This window comes from Squalius cephalus (genome assembly GCF_949319135.1).
Source record: "Squalius cephalus genome assembly, chromosome: 1".
NCBI lineage: Eukaryota > Metazoa > Chordata > Actinopteri > Cypriniformes > Leuciscidae > Squalius > Squalius cephalus.
This window is the reverse complement of record NC_137122.1, coordinates 60,820,357-60,844,901: the sequence shown is the minus strand read 5'-3', so window position 1 is coordinate 60,844,901 and position 24,545 is coordinate 60,820,357. Positions and strand designations below refer to the sequence as shown.

At 39.4% G+C, this 24,545-nt stretch overlaps 1 protein-coding gene across 1 annotated transcript in view; it reads right to left on the bottom strand.

The window, feature by feature from the left end:
- Window positions 1–24,545, bottom strand: part of LOC307171562 (NACHT, LRR and PYD domains-containing protein 3-like) — a 63,513-nt gene that overhangs the window by 28,594 nt on the left and 10,374 nt on the right. The window contains exons 3-5 of the mRNA XM_079893267.1: window positions 20,685–22,691; window positions 9,341–9,511; window positions 2,657–2,830 (exon numbers count right to left, since the gene is read on the bottom strand). Of these exons, the coding sequence (XP_079749393.1) occupies window positions 2,657–2,830; window positions 9,341–9,511; window positions 20,685–22,691 (2,352 nt within the window). The remainder of the gene's footprint in view (window positions 1–2,656; window positions 2,831–9,340; window positions 9,512–20,684; window positions 22,692–24,545) is intronic.

The window sequence follows — 24,545 nt, the reverse complement described above, 5'->3', positions numbered from 1 at the left end:
GCAAGAACCTGCCAGTGATGCTCAAGACTGAGATTGATACGTTAAATTGTTAAACACAACAGGATGTTAAATTTCAGTTTGTAGAGAAGCTAGTGTTTTATTTATCTGTTTCTGTGTTGGATGTTAAATGTTATTTCCACTAAAGCATTGAAAAGAGCTGAATCCTGTTATTTTGAATAGTAAAGTTATTGCTTTTTTGCTAAATTTCAGCTGTTTTATTGTTTATTGTGCATTGATTTTGAAGTTATATTTGCACTAACTAAACGGTTATAAAGAGATTTTGTTTCTATTTATTTATTTTGTACACATTTACCAAGCTAGTGAAGCTGTTGTTTTTTTGTTCAGCTGCTTTTGTTTTGGATGCTTAATTCCTATTTGCAGTGCAAATAGCATCCATTAAGCATCCTGTGCAAATTTTGCACTTTAATTTTTGAATGTCAAGTTTAAGCTACTGAACTTATTTTATTTTGCACTTGTTGCTCTGGTGCTGGTTTAATAAATAAATCACTAAACTTGTATTCACAAGTTTAGTGATTTATTTATTAAATTGTTTGTCATTTTGTTTTACAAGGCAAAAAAATTATTGTTTAAGTCAAGCCCGATATCTTGCAAAGTAATGCATACAGCTTATTAAGTAATTCAGCACTTTTAACATTTTCATTTACCTTTACATCATTACAGCGCGGTTTCATTTACCTTACACACACACACACAGAAGCACGAGTGACGCTCTCTGCTGCCTCACGATATGATGACATGATGAAATTCATCTCCAGAGCCACTCTGAGAGTCACTTCATGAGCATTTTACCGTTTAATTTGAGAAAAAAATCGTAATATCTCACACACACACACACACACACACAAACTCAAAGCGGCAACCCGTCAAAATAAAAGTTCGGTTTAACTAGAAGAAATTGACAGAAATAATTATATTAGGCTACTGTACAGTAGATTTAGCTACGTCTCCATGGGATTTTTTTTTTTATAAGCAATATTTACGTTTAAAAAGCATGTAGCCTTTAATGCTTATGTATTATTTACTTATGATAACCGTCATAAATAAAGTAATTGAATTGAATTTCATATTTTTTTCAAATAGTTAAATAAAATAGAAAAGTAGTTCCAACAGATTTTGCTGTGGTACCGAAATTGGTACCGGGAACTGTAAAATTTTAATGGTATCGGTGCCACTCGACCAGTCACCATTATATGCGCCTGCCACTCAACCTGTCACCGTTATATGCGCCTGCCACTCGACCAGTCACCGTTATATGCGCCTGCCACTCATGCCCGTAATTGAGCGCATCTAGTGGCTCTTACTAAGCGTCGCGCCAGCCACAAGATCTCTCACAGTTTAAATCAACCAGACACTCCTAATGATGCACATGTGCAAACAGACAGTAAAAAAACTGCTCTTATTTGCCATCTTATCTTACATTTTATTCGCTCTTTTTGACTCTGATTGACACGCTGAAGTGAAAAGCAGACGAAGAGTCTTCACTACATCGATTTGTTTGTTTTATAGGCTATTTTATTTCATTTTATTTTCAGAATATTGCAGAATATCAATTTAAGGATGAGGTCTTTGAATTTGCATCAGCGAGAACTGCAAAACAAACAAAAAAACTTGTTCAGGCAAAGAACAAAATTTTATTTTAATTCAAATAAATAGAAATTAGTGCATGGGTTTTTACCAATCGGTGACTCAACCAGTGGCCGTTAAAAAATCAACACCGGTACGGCAAATCCAACACAAATGGACTCATATACTGAATTTAGAGTGTGAAATTGACAGCATTTCAATGATTAATCTAAAATGTTAAAATAAAAGAGAGGACACGGCAACGTTTTGCACTTGTTGTTATTTTGCCAGTTTTTCGCACAAACATCTAATGCGAAAGATGGGAGCTACAGGACATTAATTACTTGGTTGACACAATTTCTACATAGACCTTTATCAGAATATCGATCACAAGTAGCCTAATAATTATGATCTTCCATAACAACAATTTGCAACAAAAAAAAGTAAATAAAATAAATTCAAATAGATAGGCCTAGGCTATAAAACAAACAAACTGATGTAGTGAGGAATCTTCGTCTGCTTTTCCCATCAGTAAAGTATCAGCCAGTAAAAGTGAGAGATTTTGAGGCAGGCGCGACGCTAAGGTGACGTGACGTGCTCCATTATGGACAAAAAGAGCGAATAAAATGTAAGATAAGATGGAGCAGTATTTTACTGTCTCTTTGCACATGTGCATCAATCGGAGTGTCTGGTAGATTTAAACAGTGAGAGATCTTGAGGCTGGCGCGACGCTGATAGGTGACGTGACGCGCGTTGGTTCACAGACATGTTCGAGAAGGTTATCTGTTTGAGTGATCGGTGTAAGATGGGGGTCTCTTAAAGAGAGTTGGGAAATGAAGGAGGAAGTTCCAGTACTATGTCTTTGTGAGGTTTCTACAGCTTCTATAGTATCAGAGTCTATACATTATTTTCTCAACACATTCTCACTAACAACTCGTCTGAACGCTTTGTCAGGAGTGCTTGGTGTCATTTTTTAACACACTGGGACCCCTTCAGTGTTCAAAAACTATTAAAAACTCTCAGTCTCTCTCACATACACACCAGCCAGGATGATTCTTACTGATCCACTTACTTGAGTTTGTCCAGTGTGCAGTCTGGATGGTTCATTGCATCAGAGAGCAGCTTCAGTCCTGATTCTCCTGGGTGATTGTAGCTCAGATCCAGCTCTCTCAGGTGTGAAGGGTTTGAACTCAGAGCTGAAGCCAGAGCAGCACAACCTTCCTCTGTCACCAAACACTGAGATAATCTACAACAATAGTAAGTGTTCATGTCAGTGTGCTTCATTTTTAGAGAATATACATTAAAATAAGCACAGCTCTTCAACCCATCGATTATCTTTACAAGGACCTCTGATTGATTACAATTAGTGATGTTGAGATTACCCAATTTCAAAATTGACCGTGATTACAATGGTCACGTTATTAAACAATAAGAATTTTATTTAAAATAAATAAATAAATAATTAGTCTTTCAAACTTGTGTGTGGCGTGCCCTCTGTCTGGATACTCTGTGAGGCTGTTACTATAGTAGCTGAGTTCACTAGGTGATTGTCAGGGTGTAAGGTAAAGCAGGGTGTGTGCAAATCAACTTTCAGCGCATGTGAAACTCTCAAATTGAAAACATGGTGGAACAATGCAATATCTTGTCCTTGCCGAAGAAGCTATTTTAATAAGCTATTGTGGAATTCTGGCTATCTAAACATGCTTCAGGAGTAGGGTTGGGTACCGAAACCCGGTTCCAATTGGGAACCGGTTCCGACGTAAACGGTAGTAACCAGACCGAATAAGAACGAAACTTTCGGTGCCTGATTTCGGTGCCTGACGTTTTTTACCGCCCCCTATAAAACATCTCGCGGCACGAATGATCCAATAATAAAACATCTCCAGTTAACCAGCAGAGCGTTCATTTAGTTTGTTTGTTAAATAAGAGATCTAGCGCTGAAATGTTTTTTTTTTTTTTAATCAAGTGATCAAAGTGCTCGTTGCCGCTGCGATCAGTGGCGCGGATACAGTGTTTTCTCTTGTGGCTCGCGCACACCGCACTGCATTCGGACACGCGCTTCAATCATTGACTGTAACAAATAGGCTTCAATACGTTGCGGAGATCGATCTATTTATGTGGCGCCGACCGTCTATATGTGCGCGGAGAGTTTGTGTGTGTGTGCTCGCGTCTCAGATGAGTTTGTGCGCGGAGAGTTTGTGTGTGTGTGCTCGCGTCTCAGATGAGTATGTGCGCGGAGAGTTCTGCGCGTCTCGTGTGTGTAGAGTTTGCGTGTGTGCGTGAGCGACTTTAGATGTGACGTTGTGCATTTCATATGTATTAGTTTGAGCAGTATACATGTAGCCTATGTGTGACTACTTAGTAGGCTATATGTATGCAAGGGTTTCATATGTGCGTGAATGAAGTTTGAAAAATAAAAATAAAAATATATAGCCTATATAAGTCTCACAAAATATAATGGAAACAAAGTGTCCCTGCTTGATATTCAACCACTGATGAGCATAATCGTAAAAAAAAAAAAAAAAAAAAAAAAACTATACAAATGCGGATTAGAACCCACAACCTCTGACACGCTTGAGTAAAGTTCAAGTTCAGCTGCCAGTGTTCCTCTTCGGGTTAGTCTAGTATTTTAATGCCAACTGCAAATCTTGCATATCAGGTATGAAGTAGGCTATATCAATATAAAGTATATTTATATGAGGCTATACTGTGTGTGTTAAATATTTCTGCTCAGTGTCAGATATTTCTCTGTTTTGTAAAAGTCATAATATGAGAAGACAAAATTTTGATCTTAACTCAAGTGTTTTCGGCTAAATCAGTAGCTTTTAAACGGCACAATTTTTCATTTAATCAGAAATCAGAAAATCTTTTTCAGAAAATCACACACACACACACACACACACACACACACACACACATATAGGTATTATTTTTTTGATAAAGTGTGTGTGGTTTAGTTTTCTTAAGTACCGTTTCAAGAACCGTTTAAGCACCGGAACCGTTTGAAAAATACAGAGTAGGTACTGGTATCGGATAAAACCCAACCAATACCCAACCCTATTCAGGAGTAGTTGAAGACAGGTATGCAATATGCAAAACATTTAGATGAAAAGTGTCAGAAAAAGCGGAGAACACATCTATATGTACAGCACCTGAGGGATCATCAGCATCCACGCCCAGAAGGTATGAAGGTAATCATTTTACAAACATAATAAATAGCGTTTTACTTACTCCTATCAAATAATCACTATGAGCTTTGTTATTTTGATAAGAGCAAGGTCTTAACTTTCAAATGAAACATTTTTACACTCTATAATGCATATGACAGATCACTATAGCCGCATATCTGTTTAAGTGGAAACATGGAGCGCACCTGAACTGATCATCTCTGCATCTGTGCATCTCTGCACCTGAACTGATCATCTCTGCATCTGTGCATCTCTGCACCTGAACTGATCATCTCTGCCTCTGTGCATCTCTGCACCTGAACTGATCATCTCTGCATCTGTGCATCTCTGCACCTGAACTGATCATCTCTGCATCTGTGCATCTCTGCACCTGAACTGATTGTTGTACTACTAGTTTGACATGAATGCTACCTCTGAAAATCCTCCCGTCTGCCACCAGTGGTCTCCCTCATCAGAGTATTAGCACTTGGACTACAAATCTCAGAACTCGCATACCTGGACTGATTGCACAAACATTTGTTCTCTATTTTATGGACAGATGGTATTATATGGACCATCTGTCTATGATAGAGCAAAAACTAAACTAAAAAGTTCTGCGCATGGTCACTTGACCAAAGCTGCGATTTGATTGGCTGTCTGTTGCGTGATTGGAGCATGATCACTATGTCAGCTTGTCCTGTATATTTGTTGAATGTATAATACTGGTATCCAGCAGATGGCGCTGCTGACCTCCTCTTCTACAGTCATACTTGCACACAGCAAAGTCTTCTAGACATCCCCTTTCTACAGCCACAATCCATTCTTCAACAACCTTGGTCACACATTGCTATGGATTTTGTCACTGATCTCCTGGCCTCCCAGGGTAACACCAATATACTACAGTCATGAATGTTTATGTTCAAGGCATGTCAATTAACACATCTACGTAAGCTCCCAACAGCTTTCTAAACAGTAGAACATTTCATCCACTACATGTTTCACTATCATGTACTACCTGAAGATATTGTCTCAGACCGGGGTTCCCAGTTCACATCTCGGGTCTGGACGGCCTTCCACCAATTCAATTTAAATATAAGCCTCACCTCAGGATATCACTCACAATCAAACGTGATTGTTTTGCGGTCTATGGATGATGGAATGCTCTGCTTATGCGAGCCGCGAGAAAGCCCTTGTCTGTTCTAGAAAGGATGCAGCAAAGATATTTAATGCTTAATGTATGAGGCATAGGCCTACGCTGAGTTTCATTCATTTACGATGAGATGCGCTCTAGTTCACAATGCAATGCAAGTGAACGCGGCGCACCAGCGCCGGTTATTATATTGTCTGCTATATCTGCTTTTTATTTATTAAATACTGGTTGATGAAACATTTATTAAAATTAAGATACAATTTGTACAAAACGAAATTCGTTTTAAAGAAAGGCTTTTAACAATAAAATACAAGTGAACGTGGTGCATTGGCACCTCAATGTCATGGTTATTATATTGTCTGCTATATCTGCTTTTTATTTAATAAATACATGCAATTGGTTGATGAAACATTTATTAAAATTAAGATACAATTTTTACAAAACGAAATTCACTTTAAAGAAAGGTTGTCTACAAAGAAAAACTTAATGAAGTGGTAAAAATCATGTCTGACGATTTACAAAACAAAACTTGCGTTGGTAGGCTACTTGGCAAAGAATCAAATACAGTTGGAAATGACGTAGACCATTAATGACACAGACTGTTAACAATTGTTTTTAATTATTATTTAAACATTCTCTATGATAAAAAAAAATGTTTGTAAAAAATATTTTAATAACACGGTTTTGGCGGTTATAGAGATCTAATGACGGTGTTCAACTATAACCGTCGGTCTCGCGGTTATATACTAACCGTCACACCCCTAGTCAAAGCGAAAACCTAAACCCAGAACTCACAAGGTTTCTTAGATTATACTGTCAACAGAATCGGTCGGACTGGAGCAGCTTCTTACGCTGGGCTGAATATGCTCAAAATTCCCTTCAGAAACCCTCCACTGGCATTACCCCTTTCCAATGTGTCCTGGGATTTCAAACACCTCTATTTCCCTGGTCAAGGGAACCCTCTGAGTTACTGGGCATTAATGACTGGATCTGACAGAGCAAGACAGTGTGGAACCAAACACACGTCCAGCGTCAACGTGCATCAAAAAGATAGAAGAAACAAGCTTATCATCACCATCGTTTCAACTCCAATTATGTATTTTTTTGTGTATTTGTGTAATTATGTATCTTGATTTTTCACTTGATTCTGTGAGTCGGGGTGAACACCTGTGAACAACCCAATTAGGCAGCACTAATCGAGTCTCATGAATGTAGACACACTTTTGTTAAGTAAAAAATTACATTGTGGTTTGTTTTTCACCAAATACTGTCATATGCCCCCCAGAACACTTGGAATATATGACATGTGTTTCATGTGACCATTTATACTTTTGCCTCTTTTCTTAGCTTGATGCTGTTCGCTATTCACTCCCATTATGTGAATGGGTGTGAGCTGGAATTATTTTTTTTAATTATCCTTCTATAGTCCAAAAAAAGAAGGGCACACTGCATTAGAACAGCAGCAGGGTGAGTAAATGATCGCTTAATTTTTGGGTGAACTATCCTTTTAACCCTCTGGGGTCTGAGGGGTTTTTGGGGTCCTTGAGATGTTCTGACATGCCCTGACATTTGTGCTTTTTTCAGTTGCTTATAAACATATTAATGGCAAAGGTGTAAATTCACTCTATTTAGCACAAACAGGGCTACCATAATATGTGAACAACTTGCATGTACATGTTTGTATTTTTGATAGAATAATGTTTATGCATGGTTTTTTCAAAAACAAAAAACTAAAGTTTCTGAAATAAGGCCATAAAACACATTCTAAATATATGTAAATAAGACTTTTGACTAATGGATGACGTTGCCTAGAATTTTTTCTTCAAAATTATGTGAAAATCATCCTGCCTAATCATTCACATAACACAATACATTGATTTAAATCTTGTAAAACACTTTTTGTTTGGAAAGGCCATATGCGGGTGGGCGTGATTCACACCTGTGGAGTCAATGGGGCCCGCATAATGAGGCTGCATACGTAATGAGCCTTTCATTCAGGTGTGTGAATGAGCCACAAAAATGCAAGGACAATATATAACTGGTTTGTTGTTTTTTTTCCACAAATTTTGCTTGCAAATTGTACAATATCCAAGGTAAACATTTCTAGTAATTGTGCAGTTAATTGTTCTCATACTGTATTTTCAGATTTGGAATATATTCTCTTCCCAAATGTGTCACTAATAAAGCATAATAAAATTATTTAAAGAGAAGGCTTATAATGACCTTTTAAGATTTTGTTTACATCTATCCTTATATATATATATATATATATATATATATTTTTTTTTTATACAATTAAGGTTATACAATTACAACAACATTTAAAATTGTAACAATATTTCCAGTGTAATCTTTCTTTGTATTCGCGATTCATATTAAAACAGTATTTTTGCCAGCTGTAGTAGCTCCACAACAGCGCGCATCTGTGCGTTCGTTCGTTCATTCATTCATACACAGAAACGCAATTCATATTTAAACAGTATTTTTGCCAGCTGTAGTAGCTCCACAACAGCACGCATCTTTGCGTTCATTCATTCAAACGCGATTCATATTATTTAAACAGTATTTTTGCCAGCTGTAGTAGCTCCACAACAGCACGCATCTGTGCGTTCATTCATTCAGATTAGAACAAAGCAAACAGAACTGACCTAATTCCTCAGCGGGATCCGTTTGCTCCTCGAAATGATACTTCCAGAACTTCTGAGGTAAATTTTTGCAGGATTATTATCAAGATAGTATTATTCCTCACAGCATCGTAAAGTACATAAGTCTGAAAGTGAACTCGCGGTGTGTGTTATCCAGCTGATGTGGGCGTTTCACAGGTTTGTTTGGATCGCCTCACATTTGCGTTTGAATAGCGCGCGCTCTCCGTGGGCGGAGCACATTAAAACTTAATTAGCTGAGATGAGAACGACTGACATCTCTCTCTTTGCATACATATTACATAAACTGTGAATATTTGTTTTTTATAAAAATGACTTCATTTAAAAGAAGAAAATTCAAGCTTCATGCCTGTGTGACTGTATGCCTGTTTGACTGAGTATTCACTGAGTTACAGTTCATTTTCGGACGCGTTTCAGAATTGACTTCACTGACGGAGAGTAGGCAGAACTCGCATCATGTTTATTTTTCTTTATTTGGCAAAAAGCACAACACTTTGTTTTTAATATGAGCATACACAAAAAAAATACACACTAAACAGGATCGATTGATGTATAACACAAGCATATAAGATAAAACTTAATATTTTTTTTATATTTTTTTTTTGCACTCATACGGAAAAAAACGAGCCTATCGCGCCGGCGCGACAGCCGACCTCAGGGGGTTAAGTGAGTTGCATAGAATATTAGAATATAAAACATTGACACATATATATATATACACATATATGACAGCTTACTATTATTTTGCACAAACCAGTTGAAATCCCCTTAAATACCTCAATTTGTTGAGTTGACAGTTTGGACTCTTAAGTCCAATAGAGAGCAGCCTCACTCCTGAATCCTGCAGGCCATTGTTACTCAGGTCCAGCTCTCTCAGGGAGTTTGATGATTGTAGAACTGAAGACACAACTTCACAGTGCTGATCACTGAGATTACAGTCTGGTAATCTGAAAAAAGAGAGGACTCTGATTAATGCTGGTGTCCCCACCAGTTTGCAAGACTTTCTTGGTTAACCAAGTTCAACATAAAAGATCATTGATTGTCACATTGATCACATTGATTGTATGTGTATAATGTTTTATTTCCTTGTTTATACAATTCTTTATAGTGGAAAAAAGAGTCTTGTCAGTTGAATAGTGTCATTTGAAATTTTTTTTTTTTTTTTTTTTTTGACTTTTTGCCTTATTGATTGATAGTACTGTGACACAAAGATGGGAGAGAAAGGAACATGATCAGGAAGGGACCTTGAATCAGACCGAATCGCTGTCATGTATTTTTCAACTTTATTTGTATTCCAATTTTCACAACACACAATGTTTTAATGCTGCAATTAACCTCTGATTATAGTGGTTCTAAACCTTGCTTTTAACCCTGGGTAAAGGAATGTTTCACATTTGTAAGTTAGAAGTGGGATTAGCACCACTTCTTACACAGAGTAATGAAACCCTGGGGTCCAGAGCAGGTTTAGAGTCGCTTTTGTGCTGTTTATCCCGCATTGCGGTGCAAAACTTGCACAGTGTGAAACGATACAGTGTTAGAGTGTTATGGCTAGATGCTTAGCAATGGACAGCCAATCAAGTGCCTCATGTTCATGTGTTGGACAGTCACAGAAATTGTATAAACGGTTGTTTCAGCGTTTGATGGGAAACATTTCAAATGGCAACAGAAAACTCACCAATTCACCTTTGGCTAAGCCCCGCCCCCCTTAGTTACTGTTGCTACGTCCGAAAACTTCATCTGGGCAACACGGTGGCGGTAACGTTAGTCTTTCCAACTGCTTAACAAATTCATGCGGCATAGTACAAGGAAGCTGCCTGGGTCCACTTTTATTCTCAATATTTATAAACGATTTTCCACATGTTTTTAGAAAGGCTAGTGTTGTTATGTATGCGGATGATGCTACTTGTTCACTGCAGCATCATCATTGCCTGAACTCAATGAGAATCTCCAGCATGAGTTAAACACAGTAGTGGACTGGGTGAAAAAGAATAAATTGGTACTGAATATTTCCAAAACTAAATGTATGATATTTTGCAATAGATACATGTTACCAAGTATCACCTCACTTAATCTGCATATAGAGAGCAATGTGGTTGAGCAGGTTACCAGATTTAAACTGCTGGGTGTTAGACTAGATCATTTATTATCTTGGTCAGACCAGATTGACCACATTGTCAGTAAGATGGGCAGGGGTATTGCTATGTCCCGAAAATGCTCTGTATATTGTCCAACTGCTACATTGAAAAATGTCGTCCAAAGTCTTGTTTTGTCTCACTTATATTACTGTCCAGTAGTTTGGACTAGTGCGGCCCAAAAACATCTAAGAAAACTACAAATTGCACAGAATAGAGCAGCCAGAGTAGCTCTGCACTGTTCTTTTCGCGCTAGTGTGCGTGAGATGCATATTAAATTATCTTGGTTAACTGTAGAGGCAAAAGTGAAATATAATCTTCTGTTATTCATGCATAAGGTCATGGCTAATGAAGCATATAACTTTATAAAAGAAAAAATATTGTTTAGTGGATATGGTCATGAGCATGTGACACGCTCAGTCAGCAACAAGATAATGATTACTCCTAGTCCAAGATGTAATTTTATGAAGAAAACTATTGTATACAGAGGGGCTGTAGAGTGGAACTCACTTCCATTCAGCGTCAGGGAAATCAAAAGTCAATTTTCTTTTAAGAAAACAATAAAACAGAGATTACAGGAGTGAAAGTATTACCTATTTTATTTTGTATGTTTTGTTTTAAATTGTTTAAATTGCATGTTGAATAGATGTTGCTTTTTGCATAACTGCATAATTTGTACCGTCCTTTTAAATGTGTGTCATGGCAGCTAATACATCGTATAGTTTTTATAGATCTTACTGATGTATGGATTAATTTAATTTTGTATTTTTGTATTGTGATTTCAGTGGACCCCAGGAAGACTAGCGACCACCATAGTGGGAGCTAATGGGGATCCAAATAAAACAATAAACAATAAACCTTCAAAACTACCACAATAGCGTGTCTGTAACATTAACATTAGGTGTTCGTATCTTGAATAACAAAGTTAGCTAACATCCAGCCTGTGACGGCCTGAGTGGTGGCCGCACAAGAGCGGTAATGTGGATGCACACACATGCACACACACGCACACACGCCAACATTCATACATTTACACAAAGGATATACATTTAAGAATGCTCTTTATTTAAACTTATTTTGTCATTCATATTCATTTGTTTCCGTGTAATAATGGATCATAATAAATCACACAAAACAAACAATATTAATTATTTCTTTATTGTTAGGTTTTCATATGTTTACATTTATAGCACATTTTATATACATTGTTACTGATTTGAAGTGCACACAAATTAGTTACGTTGTATATGTTACTTATATTTGTTTCTGTTTTGAGTTTAAGTTTACCGTGATGAACTTCAGACATGGTCCGCTGCAGCCGCATCCTGGCGTAACCAAGATTAGAGTCCGGGCAGGAACAGAGAATTTAAGCGTTATTGGTTCCGCCCGAACATACCATTTGCTGGAATTGCCCGGGGGAGGAAGAAATGTTAATGTCTTTTATCAATTGATTTATTTAGTTGTACATTTATGATATTTGATTACATTTTGCTTTCCTTATCTTTATTTATTGTATACCTTTGTTTGATTTGATTTTGATTTACTTGTGGTTATATGTTGAATGTAAAGTTGAATCGTTTCCCCTCTTAATTTGTAATGGGCCCATCCTTTCCTTTATAAACTGTTGCTTTGTTCATTTGAGCAGGTCAGTAGTTTTAGTTTGTTTGTTTTGTTTTTTTTTGTCTAATTGTTTGATCTCATTTTCTGTTTGTTTATTTTTGTTGTAAGAAGTTTATGAGTTTGTAAAGTTATTTTTTTCTTGGGTTCAAATAAAGACCCATTTTCTTTTGCAAAGCTTGTGTTCCTTGTTCTTGCCTCTTGGTCCCTCACATATGGTGGCAGCGGTGGGATATTTCAGTCAGTCAAGGACACAAAGCTGTGTTTTGTTTTTTCTGCCCCTCGAGGCTGTGTTTTTTTCCCTGTTAATATGAGTCGTACCTTAAAGAAAGGTGGGCCTAAGGCTCCTTCCTTGCAGCAAGAGGAAGAAAGGGGTGAGGAGGACCAGGACATGGTTGAAGGAGCTGAAGGAGGCGAGGCAATGGGAGACAGAGAAGTTTCGGTGACTGAGTTGGCAAATCTGCTTCGAGCCCATATGGCCAGGACGGAAGGCCGGGAGACTGTAAGACAGCAGGAGCAGGCTGATCAGGAGCGACGGTTTAAGGCTCTCCAGCACCAGTTCGGGCTTTTGCAAATAGAAGTCCAAGCACGTACCTCTCCGAATCTTCACTTATCTGATGTTGACCGGGAGTCCCGGGAAAGGCCTAATGCAGATCCTTTAGATTCTGATGGAAACTCCGTGGCTTCAGCTCATCAGCAGAGTTTTAATCAGGTTGGGAACAATGTAGGCCCACCGTTATCTCAGATACCTCGATTGGAGAAGCTGAGTGACACTGATGATGTAGAACACTTCCTTGTGACTTTTGAAAGGATTGCTGTTGCTTGTAGGTGGACTAAAACTGATTGGGTTTGGCATTTAATCCCTTTGCTGACAGGTAAAGCAAGAGCAGCTTATGTCAATATGGATGTGAATGAGTCTACTGACTATGATAAAGTGAAGTATGCTATTCTAAAGAAATATGATGTCAATGCTGAAACTTATCGACAAAAGTTCCGTTCCTTATCAGTAGATCCATCGGAAAGTCCCATAGAGCTTTATAACCGGCTCAAAGAACTCTTTGGAAAGTGGGTCCAGCCTAAGAGGAAACAGGTGGAGGAGGTGAGTGAGATCATCATTCTGGAGCAATATCTTAGAATGCTGTCCCCTGAACTCCAGGTGTGGATTCGAGAGAGAGATCCCAGAACCGCAGCAGAAGCAGCGTCTTTGGCGGATGTGTTTGTTGCAGCCAGAGGAAAGAGTAAGCCGTGGGCTTGGAAACCTGTTAATGACCGCCGTTCTCTTGACATGCCTCACTTTCAGCAAAGGAAGGTGGAGGGGTCTGGTAAGCCCTACATGGGGAAACCTACTTCAGCCAAATTAAATTTTTCTCCTAAACGACCTCCCATATGTTACCTGTGTGGTCAAGAAGGGCACACTAAACCAAATTGTCCAAAGATCTCAGCTCAGCTTACACAGCTATGTTTTGTACCAAGGAGGGATGTAACCAAATCCCCAAGCTCTTTGAGAACTACAAATGTGGAGATAAATGGTGAGAAATTGACTGCTTTGATTGACACCGGCAGTGATCAGACTCTGGTAAGAAGAAAGTTCATATCACCCTCTTTGATCAGCACAGTCAACAAATTACCTATTTGCTGTGTACATGGAGACGAGAGACTGTTACCTACCGCCAATGTTTATGTCAAGATAGAAGAACAGACTTACCTGGTGAAGGTGGGGGTGGCTGATAACTTGTCTTTTCCGGTGATTCTGGGTCGAGATATACCAGTGCTGCTGGAGTTGTTGCATCCGACTCGACAGTGTAACGTGGTGGTGACCAGAGCAAAGGCCAACCAGTCAGAGGGGATTGAGCACCAACTAAGTACTTTACCTTTCTTCAATACAGAGATTGAGACCGGGGTGTCGAAGAGGAGAAAGACTAGAAGAGAAAAAAGACAAGAAAAGGTAAAATATGCTGCTCATGCAGTGTCTGAAAATATGGACTGTGACTTACCTGTGAACTTCCAGGTGCCCACCAACATCGTTCAGATGCAGCAGGAAGATGCTACTCTCACAGAGTGCTTTGCTAGAGCTGCAGAGGTAAGAGAGAAGCCTCTAGATGACAGTACAGCCAGATATGTGATAACGAAGGGAATACTCTATCGAGAGATCGGGGTCCAGAAACAACTTGTGGTTCCACAGTGTGTTCGAGAGATGGTGTTACATCTAAGTCACTCGATTCCTTGGGCTGGCCACCTGGGGAAAAACAAGACTACTGCAAGAATCAAAAAGTGTTTTTTCTGGCCTGGTTTGAAAGTAGATGTGGCCCAATTTTGTAAAAGCTGTCCTGTTTGTCAGAAGGTTTCCCTCAGACGTCCGTCAAGAGCACCACTACAACCACTTCCTATCATTGGTACTCCGTTTGAGAGGCTTGGAATGGATGTCGTTGGTCCAGTGGAGAGGAGTCGCTCAGGGAACCGTTTCATGCTGGTAATAACGGATTACTCCACCAGATACCCAGAGGTATTTCCGTTAAGATCTGTGAAGGCGAAACCGGTGGCTACTTCCTTGGTCCAGTTATTTTCCAGGGTCGGATTTCCAGCAGAAATTCTAACCGACCAGGGCACTAATTTCATGTCTACCTTGTTGAAGCAGGTCTACCAGCTCTTAGGAATTAAGAGTCTGCGCACTACTCCCTATCATCCCCAAACGGATGGGTTGACTGAGCGATTTAACCAGACTTTGAAGCAGATGTTAAGGAAGTTTGTCAGTGAGACTGGTCAAGACTGGGATCAATGGTTGCCCTATCTTCTATTCGCTTATCGGGAAGTCCCTCAAGCTTCCACAGGCTTTTCTCCTTTCGAGCTGTTGTATGGCCGTGATGTCAGGGGCCCATTGGCTCTGCTCCAGGAGATGTGGGAAGGGAGTCCTGAAAAGAAAGAGCCCACTAGTGTTGTCTCCTATGTTCTGCAGATGAGGGAACGGTTGCAGAAGATGACCGTTTTGGCTCAGAATCACTTGGCGGAAGCCAGCGGAAAGCAGAAAACCTGGTATGACCCCCTGGCTCGAGAAAGAGATCTGGAGGTCGGTAAAAAGGTACTTGTCATGTTGCCTAGTCGAGAGAGTAAACTGCTAGCAAAATGGCAGGGTCCTTATGAGATCAAGAAACGCCTGGGTCCTACGACTTATGAAATCAGTATGCCGGGTCAAGATCGATCTAGTCGGGTTTTGCACGTTAACCTGTTGAAAGAGTGGGTTCCTCGTCCTGAAAAGTCACAGTCACTGATGATTCACTGTATAAAAGAGGAAGAATCCGATGAGCAGTATCTGCCACAGCCAGTTCCTGGGGACATTGGGTTAGATCATCTAACAGCTTCCCAGCGGTCACAGGTACAAGTTCTCTTCACTTCGAATGTATTTTCTGAATATCCTGGGTTTACCAACTTGATTGAACATGGTGTAGTACTGAAACCTGATGCTGTCGTGAAACGCCAGAGCTATAGGATACCTGAAAGATTCCAGGTGACCTTGCAGGAGGAGGTAGACCTTATGCTCCGTTTGGGCATTATTGAACCTTCGAACAGTGAGTGGTGTCACCCCATAGTCCTTGTGCCAAAGAAGGACGGGAGTATAAGGTTCTGTATTGATTTCCGATATCTGAATTCAGTATCCCAGTTTGATTCCTACCCTACTCCTCGCATAAGTGACCTAATTGATCGGTTGGGCCAATCCAAATATCTTACAACAATGGATCTTTCTAAAGGCTATTGGCAAATTCCACTGACTCCCTCCTCGCGGCCCTTGACTGCATTCAGAACACCAAGGGGCCTTTTCCATTTTAAGGTGTTACCTTTCGGCCTTCATGGGGCCGTGGCGACGTTTCAGAGGTTAATAGATCAAGTATTACGTGGTTTAACTTTTGCTGCTGCATATCTTGACGATATTGTCGTTTACAGTAACACCTGGGAGGAACATGTGCAGCATCTCCGAGAAGTCTTGCAGCGTCTTCAGAATGCCGGCCTAACTGTCAACCCCACCAAGTGTGCTATAGCTAAACAAGAGACTGAATACTTGGGCTATGTTATTGGCCAGGGTGTTGTGCGACCGCAGGTGAAGAAAGTTCAAGCCTTGGAGAAGTGTGTGGTGCCCCAGACACGTAAGGACCTGCGATCATTTCTGGGTATGGCTGGATTTTACCATCGCTTTGTCCCTAACTTTTCTAGCAGGGCTGCTCCATTAACGGACATGGTGGGGGCACGTTGCCCGAACCAATTGCAGTGGACTGAGGAGAGATCGAAAGCCTTCCGGGACATCCAGGGAGCTTTGACAACTAGTGCTGTGCTACACAATCCTGATTTTAGTCGTCCTTTCATTGTACAGACTGATGCCTCCGAGAGGGGAGTAGGAGCCGTCCTATTGCAAGGACCACCAGAGAGCCGACAGCCAGTGGCTTACATCAGTCGTAAACTGTTTCCAAGAGAAGTACGTTATTCAACGGTGGAAAAGGAGTGTTTAGCCATAAAGTGGGCGTTGGATTCCTTGCGATACTATCTATTAGGCCGTGAGTTTACCATGGAGACTGATCATAGAGCATTGCAGTGGTTGGAGAAAATGAAGGATTCTAATGGAAGGATTACAAGATGGTATCTCGCCATGCAGCCCTTCAGATTCAAGATACAACATGTTCCTGGTAAAGTCAACGTTACTGCTGACTATCTATCCCGCTCTACTCGCGAGATTCCTGAAGGGAGGGGAAATGTGACGGCCTGAGTGGTGGCCGCACAAGAGCGGTAATGTGGATGCACACACATGCACACACACGCACACACGCCAACATTCATACATTTACACAAAGGATATACATTTAAGAATGCTCTTTATTTAAACTTATTTTGTCATTCATATTCATTTGTTTCCGTGTAATAATGGATCATAATAAATCACACAAAACAAACAATATTAATTATTTCTTTATTGTTAGGTTTTCATATGTTTACATTTATAGCACATTTTATATACATTGTTACTGATTTGAAGTGCACACAAATTAGTTACGTTGTATATGTTACTTATATTTGTTTCTGTTTTGAGTTTAAGTTTACCGTGATGAACTTCAGACATGGTCCGCTGCAGCCGCATCCTGGCGTAACCAAGATTAGAGTCCGGGCAGGAACAGAGAATTTAAGCGTTATTGGTTCCGCCCGAACATACCATTTGCTGGAATTGCCCGGGGGAGGAAGAAATGTTAATGTCTTTTATCAATTGATTTATTTAGTTGTACATTTATGATATTTGATTACATTTTGCTTTCCTTATCTTTATTTATTGTATACCTTTGTTTGATTTGATTTTGATTTACTTGTGGTTATATGTTGAATGTAAAGTTGAATCGTTTCCCCTCTTAATTTGTAATGGGCCCATCCTTTCCTTTATAAACTGTTGCTTTGTTCATTTGAGCAGGTCAGTAGTTTTAGTTTGTTTGTTTTGTTTTTTTTTGTCTAATTGTTTGATCTCATTTTCTGTTTGTTTATTTTTGTTGTAAGAAGTTTATGAGTTTGTAAAGTTATTTTTTTCTTGGGTTCAAATAAAGACCCATTTTCTTTTGCAAAGCTTGTGTTCCTTGTTCTTGCCTCTTGGTCCCTCACACAGCCGCTAGTCAAAACATACAATCCTGATTTACATGATAACTAAACCATCACTAAGTGCTTGCTAGCACCTTGATTCTTCATTAATTAGTGCAAAGAACTGAAATCATAACCTAAAAGAGCATAAAACTGTCTAACTTGTATAACTTCACAGTAAGGTTAAAAGCAAAATTTACCACAAAAGTGTGCTTGTTGATCCTTGAGGGGTTTAGCTGACTGTCAGGACGTCCACACAGTTTAATCCAAAGACGACACTTGTCAGGATTTGACTTCGGTTTTGGGAAGGGAAAAAAAACAGACACCCCCCCTCCAACCTCTCTGGGAAACGCGTATCTGTGTTTCAATTGCCCCAGGCACAATGTTTAACCCTTTTTTTGATAAAACTACGACGGTAATAGCCTGCCGAGTCCAAAAATATGAGACTCCTGTGTTAAAGTCAATGGAGCACTGTGAAAAAGTGTCGGACCTCTGTGGGAGCTTGTTCTTGGCTGCGCTGTGATTGGTCAATCTACATTCTAGGGTGTGGCTTAGCCAAAGGCGAATTGGAGTGAAGAAGATACCTTTTCATTCTTTCCTTTACAGTTCAAAAGACCATATAAAAAAACTTGATAGCATTCGGCAATATGAGGACGGGCAATGCAAGAGCCTTGATGTAAACACGTGGGGTTCGTCCAATCAATGACAATAATAACACAAATATGCAAATAAGAACATTAATCCAGGGTTTAGGAACGTACATCGGATGAAACATCGGTTTATAAATACCCAGGATAAATTGTTAACTCTCTTATCACAGTTACAGTCCCATAGCATTAAGGCAAGGACTAGTAGGCTCAGAGACCGTTTCTGGTCGATCCTGGTCCTGGAGTACCCACAGCACTGCACATTTTCAAATTCAACTCATCAGCTCGTTAGTAAAGACGCCAAGACCTCTAATATGTGTTAGATAGGGCTGTCAAAATTGCTCAAAAATGACGTTTGAATATTCCCTCTAAAAAACACACGAATATTCAAACTATTCGAACATCTAGTTGCGCATTTTGTCAATGACATCAATACGTCAATAACAGGACAAATTAATACAAAGAGACACAACTACTTGTATAGGTAGTTTATTTAAGTTTAAACATATTTGACAACATATTACCTACACAAAAACAAGTAAATAATGGCCAAGACCGCAGACCTCACTCTCGCTCGCTTGCTCACTAGCACTTGCAGGTAGAGAGACCTGCATGGGTCTGATTTTGTCTAGTCTACATCTGACAATTTTGAGTTCAAACACGCCCTGCACACCACACATACTTAACAGTGTTAAATTTAAAAAAATACTGTTGGATAGAACTGCTTGGTTTGTTACCACAGTTCCTGTGTGCTTCCTCAGCGATGAAGTTCCACATTTGCGGCTATCCAACACGAAAATGCAGCAAAGCCTTTCACAATATTTTCTTCAGATAACTCCAAATTTCTCCCACACACTGGACTTGATTTTTGATGACGTATTGTCGACAACTTTACAATCTCCACTAGCTATTCTTTTCTTCAACTCCTCAGCATCCATCTCCACGACTGCAAGCAGATCGGTTATGATGCATTTTTAAAAGTGAAAGTATAGGTAACGTTATAGATCCTGGGAGAGCGTGGCGCGTGGGCACAAATAAACTGATGTGGATTTTAAATTATTTTATCAACTTGAAATACAGGCATATTTGTGTAGATGTGTTCCTAAAAATATGCATATTTTTAAAAATATGCATATATTTTTACGTTTGCATGTGATTGTTTTAAACCCGTGTTTAGACCCGTGTTTCCTCCGTGTCCGACCCGGACCCGCACCCGTATCCGACACAGTTGGATATTTTTCACCCGTTTGAGCAAAATTTTCGGGTCACCCGTCGGGTACCCGAACCCGTGCAGGACTCGCAGGCACTCTTTCTCTCTCTCGCCCTCACCCTCACGCTCTCTGCGCATAACGGTTTAAATGAACAACAACAATAAACAAATGCTGAGTGCTGATCAAGAGTTTTGTGCAAGCAATTTAAGGTCGCGACTCTTGTCCCAAATATAGCAGGCTTCATTCAGTGATAGAAACAAATATTATTAACATTAATCTAAGTTTTACAGTATATAGAGCCGACATTGAACGCTCGTAAAGCAGACAGCCGCGCCTCTGCTACCGCGGGCGTGCTTTTCCACATTCGAAATTCACATTCGAATATTCATTTTCACCTTCGAAATTCGTTTTTTTTTTAAACTATTCAAATATATATTCGAATTTAGAATATTCGTTGACAGCCCTAGTGTTAGATAAGAGAGACATTAAAAATGTACAGTGCTGGGATTGAAATGACCTAAGTCAAGATATTTCTTATTTTAATACATCCTCACTGCAACTAGATATATGAGGTAGCCTAATTTTAAAAGTGTGATTTCTAGACCAGGAAAATGAATATATTTTTCTAAAAATGCTTAATCCTTATTCAGCAAATTATGAACAATGGAAAAGTCATGTAAATTCATTGGTTGAAAAGATATTCAGCTTTTAAAACTTCAGAAATGTAATTACTTGGATTTAAATTATAATTTCAAATTAAAATAATTATTTTAAATATTTTATTCTGTAGACACTTCAAATTTATGTAAATAAAGTCATTAAAGCGCATTTAGCTCAACTATTAGCCTACATGAGAGGTGTTATGTTCATATTTCAAATCAGTTTATATTATGTTCATAATTTCACACTCACAGAGCTTTTCTGCAGTTCCTCAGAGCAGGTAACAGTCTCCTTCGACCCTCTTGTGATGATATGATGTTTTTAAGGTCAAACTCATCCATCACCTTTTCTGACATCAGGATCATGTTTGCCAAAGTTGAACATTGTGCAAGAGAAAGATGTTTGTCTTTTGTTCCAGATTTTAAAAATCTCTGCATTTCTTCAACAAGAGAACTATTCTTCATCTCAATCAAGCAGTGACACAGATTCATCCATCTTTCAGGGCTGACATTGTCTTCTGGACTTTCTGTGTTTTCGTGTTTTTTAAGGTTTTGGATTATTTTCTTGATTCTCTTTGGGTTGTTCTCTGTGCGAATCAGCAGATCCTGTAAGAGCCTCTGATTGGACTCCAGCGAGATGCCATGAAGGAATCGAAGGAAAAGATCCAGGTGTCCATTTTTACTCTTCAAGGCTTTATTCACTGCTCCCTTCAGAAACACATCCAGAGAAACAGTCTTACTTGAGAGCAACTTGAAAGTTCTGGAAACATTCTTACACCAACTTCTGACCTTTCCAGATTGAGTTCTGGACTTTCCTGTCAGGAATATTTTCATAACTTCACTGTTCTTGTGTAAATAACAGAGAAACACATACAGTGCTGCAAAAAACTCCTGAAAGCTGAGATGTACAAAGCTGTAAACCTTCCTGTGATAAATCACAGATTCCTCCCTAAAGATCTCAGTACAAATCCCAGAATACACTGAGGCGTCAGTGACGTCTATGCCGCTCTCAATCAGGTCCTCCTCATAGAACATCACATTGCCCTTCATCAGCTGATTGAAAGCCAGTTCAGCAAGTTTCACAATCACTTCTCTGTTGGACTGCAGGAGTTTCTCTGGATATCTCTCTTCATACTTCTGGTTCCTCATGCTAGTTTGAATGAGGAGGAAGTGTATGTACATTTCAGTCAGAGTTTGAGGGATTTCTGCACTGTGGTCTTGTTTCAGGATGTTTTGAAGCACAGTGGCTGAGATCCAGCAGAAGACGGGTATGTGGCACATGATGTGGAGGCTTCTTGCTCTTCTGATGTGAGAGATGATTCTGCTGGCTTGATCCTCATCACTGATTCTCTTCCTGAAATATTCCTCCTTCTGAGGGTCATTGAATCCCTGAATTTCTGTCACACGGTTGATGTATTTGGAGGGGATCTGATTGGCTGCTGCTGGTCTGGTGGTGATCCAGATGAGAGCAGAGGGAAGCAGATCTCCTTTCATGAGGTTTGACATCAACACACCCACTGATGAAGACTCATTCACATCAGAAACTTTCTCACTGTCTGAAAACATCAGTGTAATTCTGCTTTCATCCAGACCATCAAAGATGAACACAACTGTACATTCATCATAAATCTTTGGGTCCAGATCTTGAAGTTCAGGATGAAAGTCCAGCAGAAGTCTGTGAAGACTGTACTGATGATATTTAATCAAGTTCAGCTCTCTAAATGGAAGCACAAATATGAAATCTACATCCTGATTGGCTTTTCCCTCTGCCCAGTCCAGAATGAACTTCTGCACAGAGACGGTTTTTCCAATTCCAGCGATGCCTTTAGTAAGAACAGTCTTGATTTTGTCTTTCTTCTCTCTTCTCTTCTCCTCATATCCTAGTTCAGGTGAAGGATCAAAGATGTCATTGCAGTTGATTGGAGTGTCTTGGATGGTCTTGTAACTTTTCTCCATCTGTAACACCTCATGTTCTTCATTCACTCCTTCACTCTCTCCCTCTATGATGTACAGCTGTGTGTAAATCCTGTTCAGGAGGGTCTGATTCTCTTGTAGTTTGATTCCCTCAAATAAGTTCTCATACTTGTTCTTCATGCTGGTTTTGTGCTGGTCTTTGACTCTCTGCAGATCATCATGCACTGGCTGGTGAGAATCGAGCTGCAGGGCTGCTTCTGTGTCATGATGACTGATGTGTTTCTGACAGGAGGAGGATGAGCTGGTCTGACAGGACACATCTCTGATCTGGTCAGCTCTCACACCACTGAAAACACATTAAGAAGAACAGAGACACAAAAACCTCTGTTAAAATAAATATAAAAATCATACCACATGTAGAAACTGTCTTCCTAATATCACATATGGAGATCCTCGCAAGTTCTCGCACAGATTTTATTTACCCATGTTGCCAACAAACTGTTAATGAATTATGCACAATCAGGCATTTGGGGGCAGATATTGACCTGCATATTAAAAGTAATGAGACATCAATATTTCAGTAGTCAAAATGTTCGAATAAAAGAGAAAGGCGGCTAAAATTCTTGACCAGACTTACCAGAAACCATTATTTTAAAATATCACAGAAACACTGACATGAAGAAAAAGCAGTGTTCATGTGAAATGATGACATATAATTGATTTACTTGTAAATGGCGACAGATGATACTTAAAGGGGTCATATAATGGTACATGCACTTTTACAAGTTGATTGTACTGAAATGTGTGTTGGCAGTGCCTGTACACAACCATCATAAAATGATAAAAATCCATCCAGTGGTCTTTTCTTAATCTCCTTATATGTTTTCCCCTGTCTCAAATCAAGCCGTTCGTCATACGGTCGGACGCCCCTCCCACGATTGTTAATTGACAGCAGCATTTCAACACAGACCCGCCCTCGCTGGTGAGTGAGCTGTCTCTGAACTCAGTGGCTGAGTATTGTTTTCAAAGGGAATATTCCCCACGATCAACAGCAATGCTTTCATGTTTTGCGCGAATCATTTCACACCAGACTGCTTTACAATCGAGGGTCAGTAAAGCTGGTTTTGCTAAGAAGCTGCTCCTGAAAAAAGGATCGGTACCAACTATTCGTGTTCCTGCTGCACCTGCAGAAGAAGTGAGTGTAACGTTTTATTAACCTTTATATTAATCTTTATATTAATCTTTCATCTTTGCAAATCGCTTACTGCACGCTTCACGATCAATGCGGCTAAGGTTTACACACAGGGTACATTACGGCATGTTTTCTATGTACGACATTCATAATCACAAGTTTATAATGAACAATGTGTTCTTGTTTAGGGCTGCATGATTAATCGCAATTTACATGTAATCGCACTTAAATCGAGATCACTTATTGTGATTTTAAAATCGCAAAGGCTGTGATTTTTTTTTTTTTTTTCGCAGTTTGTCATTAGCCCTATTCGGACGGGAGTAGTTTCATTGGGGGGCGTTAGAGAAATTTCTGTTTCACAGACGTACTTTGACGATTTTATCCTGTCCGAATCTGCCATGTCTGTCTTTTTCTCACACGACCTCTGTAAAAATTCCAGAGCAAATTACCAACTGTTTTTCGTCAAACTCGGCGGTCCTCAGAGAAATCTAATCCCGTCCGAATGCGAATGTCTGTGATTGCCGAAAATGTTTTTTTCCAAAACGCTTTTTCTTGTGTGTTTTAGTCAACGTGAACTACCGTACAATCTCTCGCTATCGCGCCGGTATTCACTGTCTGCTTTTTGCGCACCAATAATGGATTTAGATGTGTTCGGTACACTGCGAAGATCAGTTTCAGGTAAGATTAATTTAATTTCTGCACTTAATTACATAACGTGTAATTATATAGGTTAAAACTTTTTATTCCAGTGGGTTTATTATAAGAACCCAGTTCTATAAATTCATGATGATAAATGTATGTTTAGTTTTTTATACTACAATTTTTATAAAATGTTTACAAAATACGTTAGGACGTTTTAGTTTATTTTCAAAGTGCTTAATTTTAAAAGTAGCCTATTTAATTTCATACTTTTCAAATACATTCTTGATCTTCTGCAGTGCCCACACGTAAAACACAGACACTCCTACCTCGGTAATAAACACGGAGATGTTAGTCCCGTCCGAATCC